The sequence below is a fragment of the Myzus persicae genome, unplaced genomic scaffold (assembly GCF_001856785.1).
Source record: "Myzus persicae strain clone G006 unplaced genomic scaffold, MPER_G0061.0, whole genome shotgun sequence".
Taxonomy (NCBI): Eukaryota; Metazoa; Arthropoda; class Insecta; order Hemiptera; family Aphididae; genus Myzus; species Myzus persicae.
In genome coordinates, this window is record NW_019103937.1 from 61,479 (window position 1) to 70,901 (window position 9,423).

Below are 9,423 nucleotides of genomic sequence, written 5' to 3' on the forward strand. Positions count from 1 at the left end.
CAAAAGAAATTAAGCTTGTTGTCCGTGCACCGGTTTGATTCATATGCTTCCTGGAGCCCGAAAAATTGCCAATCGCCACCGATGGTAAGGTCCTGAAGATCCTCAAAAGATAAACACATTTATTAATAGTTTGACAGTAAATAAACTATTTTATATAGCTTGGACCTGGGTGCTTATAGTTTTATCTAAACCAGTTTTGTCTGTTAGTCTTTCCTCATCGGTGTACCGTGTACCTATGTATAGTAATTACTAATTAGTAGGTACCCATATAGAGCTCCCAGTGAGATGAGGGTGTCAAATCCCCCCTTAGGCTTATTTTTGTCATTTAAAATATCTTGGATGTATACCTAACGTGATCTCGGAATAGTCGAAAATTCCCCCCCTTCAAAAGAGACGATCACGCCCATGTACCATAGTTTATGAGATCTATGACCGTAGATTATTACTATTTATCGGTACCTAATGCGAAAAATGACGAAAAATAATCCCCGGATGATAAATTTCCCTGTTCGTCGCGGTGCGGTTACCGCGGTTTAGGCATCTAAATAATATTCGTCGCGGCTCGATGGCGAACAAAATAATATCTCGACCGCGATCTGCAGTCGAATACACACACAGCATTGGATCGTTAAAACGGCGCGCGACCACTGCAGCCGCCGTGATGGAGAATTACATTTTATCGAGGCGGCATCGCTGGTGGGTACCCAATACCTACATTATAGTATATACCTATGTTTACGCACGTATCCTGCTGCAGCTCGACTAGGCTCGCGCGATCAGCTGCTGCTCGAGCGACCGCGGCGCGGTGGCGGGGCGTCCCCCGGCATATAATATTGTGATATTGCAATAGCAGTCCGACAGTCGGCATTCGATCGCGGTCGGTTCTCGTCGTAGTTGCTGCGTCGTCCGGTCGTCGTTGTCGTCGTCGTCGTCGTCGTCGTCGTTTCCGCCAGTCCGCCCGGCACACTCCGGCACGGTCCGACGCTGATTTTTTCGCCGCTCTCGCATAGTCCCGCAACAATAATATATAGTTGTATTTTAATCTGCGGACCGTCCCTCGGGGGAAGAAAAAAAAAATTCCCAAAGCTCTCTAAAAAAAAAGTTTTTACCACGGTGCCCGGATACCTATATCGTGGTGTTTATCTTCGTTTCGCCGTTGAAAATATCGTAATTATTACACGTTTATATCTCACGCGATCGTGTGCGACCCGAGGATATCATAATATTATATACGCATAAAGTTTGAAAATAATACATTACGATCAGACGATGATCCCGTAGCACGCTCGCCTGCACCATTGTCAACTCGCGTGCGATCAGCCATACTTACGACACGTTAATATTGTTTGATGGTGTGTTAGACGAGCGCGATTACGCGTTCCATACCGGTAAAAGGCCGCCCTCGCGCGATGGGGGCCGGAAAAATGCGTAGGAAAGTCAAGCTGCTATTGATTTTCCTGGCGTCCTGGATGTTTGTGGTCGTGTACTTGATACAGTCCGGTTCAAGGGACACAAAGGTATGTCAAACAATCTTTACAATCAACCAGGGAATAATAGCTATTTTATAGGAATTAAGACAGTGTAATATTATTATATAACTGTATCATTCGCAATAATTGCAACGACGAGAGGAGGGTATTATTTATAAAATATAAAGCCATAAAGAGACACCTCGACGCGATATCTACCATATAGATAAATCCGAGGTGGGCGTGTGTCTATAGGCTGTATTGATGTGTTTAAAAACAATTTGGAGAAACATTACATTTTTGTGCGAATAATTTTTTTTTAAAACAGAAATTCTGACCAAAATTATACTCGCCTTTGCCTAATTGCCCTTAAGTTGTGAACATAACATGTAGGTATGTTAACTAGTAACGTAGACCTATTCTACTATATTGGTAGTATAATATTGGGTGTTTAAAAATTTTTTTTAAATACCTACCCAACTATTTTACAACATATAACAATTTTTTTTTTAAATTTTTTTCTACTTTACAATATTTGTGTGAGAAAATAGTTATAACGTGAAATTCTTACCAATCTGCAATTTGTGATGTATAAGTTTCTATGTTTAAGATGCCTAAAATGCGGTGCTTAAAATGTCTTCGAGTGTAATTGTATGCGATGCATATAAAAATTTATTTTAATTTTTCAAAGTCAATTACCCGTATATGATATTTGCAATTAATTTAAATTACTTAAATTTAAAATTTTAGTGTTAGTTCCAGTACTACTCTTAGCTCTTAGGCCCAGCTACCTACAATGGCACTATAACTATAATTAATTTAACGAGAATAAACGTATGTGCATAAGTATAAATTGAAAAAATTACTCCCCCCCTCAAAAAAAGTACTGAAAATATCAAAACTATTTTGATATTTGTTGAGGACAATATATTTTTATTATAATCAGTCCTCGTCTTCCATCGGACGTACTATTACATTACATTATTAATATTCTTATACATGGTGAGTAAGATGTATAATACATTTTGATAAATAGATTAGGTGCATAATTAATAATAGAAACAATAAACATTGATTGCAACTAGAAAGTAATACATTAGAGAATATAAAATAACATTAAATAACATTATGCCTAATAATATATAGTTTTTGTATTGTGTTGAAAAACGTTGTGAAACAAATGTTAAAAACAATAAAATCGATCGTATTTGAACTATGGTCCCATATAAGTTATATTATGTTGCTGTTGCGCAGGGATTTTCTTTTTTTAGCAATCGGCGTACTATTATGTCCTATGTAAACTAGAAGATTAAAAGACACTTATGGCATGCGCGATATTGGATACCGCGTATTATTATTAGGTATATAATATGAACCACGTAAATTTGGTATGGTGCCAAAAGTTCGCTTTCTGCGCATTACAGTGGTACAAATAACTCTTCAACCAAAATAGGGTACCAATTTTACTACTAATTACACGGAACCTTCATTTTGTTAGCGAAATCGACGTAATTGTATTGTTATAATTTCTATGTAAGTAATGAGTACTTGAAGTATACAGATGTTGTCATGTTGAGATGTTGGTGTTTGGTCTAAACAGTTACGTATTAAAAACAAACTAGAGAAATAAGAATAATAGAAAAGTTGATTGAACATAACAAACAATATCTCATGTTTGGGACAGAAAATATTCATATATTACACAATATTAAGAGAATAGATATTTATTAGAATAAATATAGGTTCTTTGTATAGTTTGAATTTATATTCTTCTTAATTATTAGGTAGTTATTTCGTTGTCATAACATTCAAAACTTCCAAAAATGCGTGGATAAACCTACATTTGACATTTTAACTGGTTATAGGTAGGTATAGTGATTAAATAATATTATTTTGGTAACATTCGAATGCATATTTTATGTAAAACATTATAATGTGTGTATAATATTTTTTTCACCAATATTGCTATAATAGTTGGGTACTTATAGTTGAAACTGATTTGTTATTACTTATTAATTTTAATACCATTGCAGGTATAAAATAGAAAGTTATTTATTATTAAAGTATAAGTTATACCTATGCCTAGTTTCTACAAGGTTCCTATTTGAGATATATGAGTGCGACTATAGGTAATAGTTTATTCTTAATACTCTATACATTTTCATGAAACTGCTTATACCTATGAACAATGAACAGCTCATTATATTTTATTTAAATGAAAACGTAATACCTACCTATTTTGTAATACACTTACTATTATTTCTATTAAATATTCGTTTCCACAAGAAAAGGATTTACTACACAAAATATAAGGGACAACCCAAAAATAAATTATAATTTTATACGTTACGTAGCTTACATAATGGTTTCATATCTAGTAACTCAAAAAGCTGAAAATTTAAAGTATATCAATAGGATCAATAAATAATAAGTACAATACATAGCATGCACGTAAATAATTTTATAATTTATGCATAGGTTACTTATATGTATTAAATACTGGTGAGAATCCTCATAAAAATAATATTTATGCCTGAAATACTCGAAAATATTTATTTTTTATTTCTTCATGTTCTTATTTAATGTTAAAAAATTGATTACAGTAATATTATACGTAGAATAGATTAATTGTTTAGATTTCAAAATAAAATTTTAACCACGATCGTGCCTATAAGTATTTAAATTATTTAAATTACATTTATTATAATTTATATTTTATATTATGTTATTATAGGCAGTAGGTAGGTAAATAATAACAGTAATAGTATGTTATATCCATTACATTGTAAAAATTCTTCAGCATACTTATACTTAAAATTAAACTTTGAACTTTAAAATCATTAGTTCATTATCTCATAACAATATTTTTTATCATTCGTTTTTTTAGTTACGATTATGGATGAGAACTTTTAATTTTTTATATTTGTCTAGAAAGGTCGTTAAACAAAGTGATGGTCGATTGATGCTGTGTAAATATTTTTTTATAAATTATACCACAAAAAGATGATATTTACAATTTTATTTTGCATATTTATTATGTTTCCATATTTTTTCGACTGTAGTTATTGCATATAAATCTCGTTTATTTGAGAATATTAGCCAAATTAAAGGCATATAAATACACATCTGAAAAATATTAATATTATTGGTTAGATAATTCAGCATCTTGACTATACCTCCGCGACACGTGTAGGAAGTAGTATTCAGTTATCCAACTCTCATGGAAGAAAATTAAGAAGTTTAAACAATTCATTTCGAAGTTTTTATTAATTAGATAAACCATAATTTTTAAATTTTTTTTTGCATAAAATATTATAATTTAGGTAGATACCATATTTTATACATTCATTTTTTTAGAGAATATTTTAAATACATATTCTTTTATGAATAAATCGAATCCTCAAATTCTTACATTTATAATTTAGATCATAAATATATTTAATAATTTGATAACAAGTTATAAGATATTACATATTTTTTATATTATATTATATAAAAATTATAATTTATTTTTTATTTGTCAACCTTTCTAATCATGCAAATGATAAATATTGAAATATTCATGAATTCATGAACAACCAACCATGAAGATAACATCAGAAGTTTATATAACTTTAATGTGTATACAATGGCTTATTGGTAGTCTTTCAACGTTTATTTTTTAATTTCTGTAAATAAATATTAGAGAAAATTAGTTTGATAAATGAAACCGAGATTGAAACGATTTAAATAAATATTAAAAATACATTAATATTACCTATGACCCTTGGAAATACTCTTTGCATGTTTAGAAAAGTAAACTACATCGTGGTCTAGAAAGTAAAACGTATTGTCATTGAAGTAATTGTTAAATTTCTTTGTATTATGTAGATTAAAGTCAATAGATGTCATTTCTGGAGGTCATGTCTGCATGTCACCCACCTCTGTTTCAAAATCGTACATGCTCTGTGTCTGTATAATATTATCTTGTATACGTTGGGTTCGACGATTAATAATATTTGTTGAAGATATTTCAGAAATCTATACACAGGGATAGTCTGATTCATTAAATGTTCTTAAAATATGTTAACAGGAACGGTTTTTTATATTAAATAAAAAACGTCCATAGCATGGTGTGCCTACAACTACCTAAATAGTATAAATACCTCGATAAATACTAAATAAGTAAAAATTCCATAAAAGTTTTAAGTCAGATATAATTTTAGGAATCAAGAATTAAGACTTTATTATTTTATAGCACTAATCCTTTTTCATTAATTTCTATATTAATAGGAAAGCAAAAATCAAATTTAACTTTCCATCCTTTATCAAGGATGACTTTTTAGTATTAAGTTTTAGATTCTGAGATTACAATGCTGTGTTTAAAAAAATATATTTTTAGGTGATATCAATTTTCAGAATATTAAATTTGCTTCAATCATTTACTTTGATGGTAGTTTTTGGTCCTAAGAAAATATGATCTAGATTGATCTAGTTTGTCCTTTGTTCAAGAAACAGTAGAAAAACCGGAACTTTTAAACAACGCCAGTTTTCAACAAAATCATTTTGTTGGCTGTCATTGTAATTCAGAAATAAGTATAATCGTTGGAATTTAAAATTTTTACCAAATATTTGAATTTAAATTTGTTTATTTGATATATTAATAAAGTCCTCGAAAGTTCCTCGAAAGTTATTCTTATAGCAGTTCAAAAATTTCAAAATTACATACAGAAATAATTTTTTTATTTTATAAGCCTTTAAAGTTGAAATATCAGAGAAAATCTGAAATACTAAACCCGGCACAATTATGGTCGTATGTGTACTCGGGTAAAGTAAATATTTACCTATTCGGTTATTTATTATGTTACGCTAATATATTGCACTACTTCATTGTTGTATTAAACAAAAATTGGTTATAATTTGTTTCTTTAGTATGTGATAAAATATATTTTTAGTATCATTCATTGCAGTGGCACATGTATGATATCTGAACAGTGCAGGGAGTAGGGGGATCAATGATGGAAAAATCTAGACAAAATATTCCTTTATAGTATCATCATAATATATGTTCCTCGAGATATTCCTATAATCCTTTTATAGATGGTATGAAAGTCTAAAAAAATATATTTTCTTTTTGCAATGATAATTTATGATATTTATGTTTATCGTAGTTTCTTAAAGTATATAATATTTGATTAGTTCAATTAATTTTTAAATAAAAAATTTTGTTATAAAATTAAAAAAGTGTAAATAAACATCTCCTAGGTACTTATTGAAAACGACGCTCCTACAAGAATCAAATAATATGTGTGGAAAAAGATGTTCTAATTATGTGTCATAACTCATTAGTCATAATTTATAAAGTAAGTTATGACTGTTTGGACCATGAAATCATTCTTTTCGATCGCCTTCAGATGTTTATTATTATATTGGATTACCAGCTGTGTGCCTATACAAATTACGGTATACATTAGAGTCTCTAAATGTGTAATCAGAGCGTGTCCTCACTCCTGAATGTTGTATAGTAGTGTTGGCCAAAAATTAGACGTTTGAATAAAAGAAAAATCAATTTTGTCCACTGTGATATAGTAATGTATAATTTGATGGTTTATGTATTATTATGTTAGTGTGTAGTGGACGTTTGGAAGACGGAACAGAACAACGCGCATTCCGATAAAATAATCTATTATATTTTTGAAAATAGTAAAGTCGAAACGGAGAAACTGTTGGTCAACATACGTATTTATTATTATTACTATTATTATTATTCATTATTTTTTTTCGACGGAAATTCAATGTTACGTACACGTACAGCTGCAGTATGTGCGAAAGGGTGAAAGTGAATTGGACGTTAACTCGTTTTTGTGAAGAAAAAAAATAGTTAAAAAATAACCCGTCTACCTTGTGCCCCCGCCTACAACGATAATTTCTCACGCAAACCATTACCATATCCGATTATACTCACGACCACCAGATGCAGATTAAATGTCGTAGGAGTGAAATTTGATTGAAAACTATCAAACAGCCAGTAAATAATTGATCGATGATTTTTATTAAATTACCTACCTTATATTTTATTACTGACATACTAATATATTATATTGTATAAAGACATAAAGTGGTTCGAATAAATAATTTTGAAAAAATCAGTTAGGAGCGTATTATAGCGCATTATATATTATTCGTACGTCAATGTTATAAGTTATAAAACACAATTATACAACATATTAAGAATCAATAAACCTCAAAACTTGTGTACAAATAAAAAATTAAATGAAGATGTTGATTGAAGATGACGATTTTCAAGATGAGAAACTAAATACAGATAAGCTGATACCTACAGAAATTATTACATAGGTAATATAAATGCGAGTATGCAGTTATTACTGTTTTCTTGATTTGAACAATTTTATCAGTTTCTGACTCGCGACACACTAGAGACTCACGTATTACCATAATGTGTGTCTAACAAATTGTTTATTTATATTGTACGTGTTCAAACTTCAAAGTATAAATAAATGACATTTTTATGGCATTATGACGTGATATAATTGATCTATACGACTATACTCTATAATCTATGCCATGGTGTTATGGTCCATACACGCATTTCCGAAGTAGTAGAATATTATATGCTTCGATTTTTTATTTTTTTGGTCTTCACTACACAGAGTAAAATGTTCGCTTCATACAACGAGTTATAAACGAAATTAAATTTTTATATTTCATCGTCTATTAGCATAATATTTTAATTTTAGATACTAAGCAGTGAGCGAATCCGCAAGGGCGACGACTGCATGTATTGACTTTACAAAGTGTTGTTAGTGTTGTTAGTTTAGTGTGTTATTAATTAATTGTTGTGTCTGTCATCACCCTTTGAAGCAGTAAAAATGCTTCAATCGTCAACCTCAATAGGTTTTCTGGTAGAAAAGTGAATTGAGTTGGTACTTTTCTTGAAGAAAAATAAAAACATAATTATTAGAGACAACGGGAATTTGTATGCGAAACCTGCAGTTTTCGACAAAATCAATTTTCTTATTTTATTGTATAGGTAATTTAAAAACGAATAACCGTAGAAACTTACATTTTTCACCATACATTTATATTAGATTATATAAACACGTCATAATTTTCTATATATTGAATATTCGAAATGTAATACAAAGCTCTACAATAAAATGAAAAATAGTTAAGCGCAAATCTACAATATTTTTTTATGAATGATTTAAGTTAAAATTTTGAAATTCGCAAAAGTGTGCAAATTGTCTTTTAGTTAAAAATGTACCAATACATAATTTAAAATTATTTTTGATATTCATACCTAAGGTTTGCAAATGTAATACAAGGTTGAATATAACTTTTACTTACTAGAATTATAAAAAAATTCTGTGTGAATCCACAATAATTTTTTATGAGCTTGACAAACTTGAATATTCATTTGTGTAAAATCACTTTTTCTCGAAAATCGATTAAAATAATGTTATTCAAAGAGTATTTGTAGAAACTATACAATTTTTACTCAATGAAATTTTCAAAATATGTAGACTAATTTTTAATCTGTTAGACATGTAGTCCACTTTGTACTTTTCTAAATAAAATGTGTTCTCTCTCACTCTAATAGAAAAATTAAACTTTTTTAAAATTTTGATAATTTTGATTGTTCAAAAAGTTTGAAACATTAAATTAAGATCCCTGCACATAAATTGCACTTATTATATTTGACTATGTATAGGTACACTGCACTTTATAGTGCCATTTTCAAAATATTGAGATTTAATTAAAAAAGTTTAAATTTATTGAAATGTCTATAACGTATTCATAAATAATATGCTTAGTGCTTATATCAGTGGCGTAGTCAGGATTTTTTTTCGGGGGGGGGGGGGCTGATTTTTTACACAGCGGTGGTTTAGTTTTTGATCGAATACCATAGACCATTAAAATAATTTTTAAATTTTATTAACATTTCGGGGGGGGG

The 9,423-nt window shown here is 29.7% G+C and overlaps 1 protein-coding gene across 2 annotated transcripts in view; it reads left to right on the forward strand.

The window, feature by feature from the left end:
• Positions 1–920: 920 nt before the first annotated feature.
• The window catches only part of LOC111036646 (polypeptide N-acetylgalactosaminyltransferase 2-like), a 32,603-nt gene continuing 24,100 nt past the window's right edge, over positions 921–9,423 (forward strand). The window contains exon 1 of one of the 2 annotated variants that reach the window (XM_022318752.1): positions 921–1,517. In XM_022318752.1, the coding sequence (XP_022174444.1) occupies positions 1,410–1,517 (108 nt within the window). In that variant the 5' untranslated portion in view covers positions 921–1,409. The remainder of the gene's footprint in view (positions 1,518–9,423) is intronic. The other variant, XM_022318753.1, reaches the window with a different exon arrangement.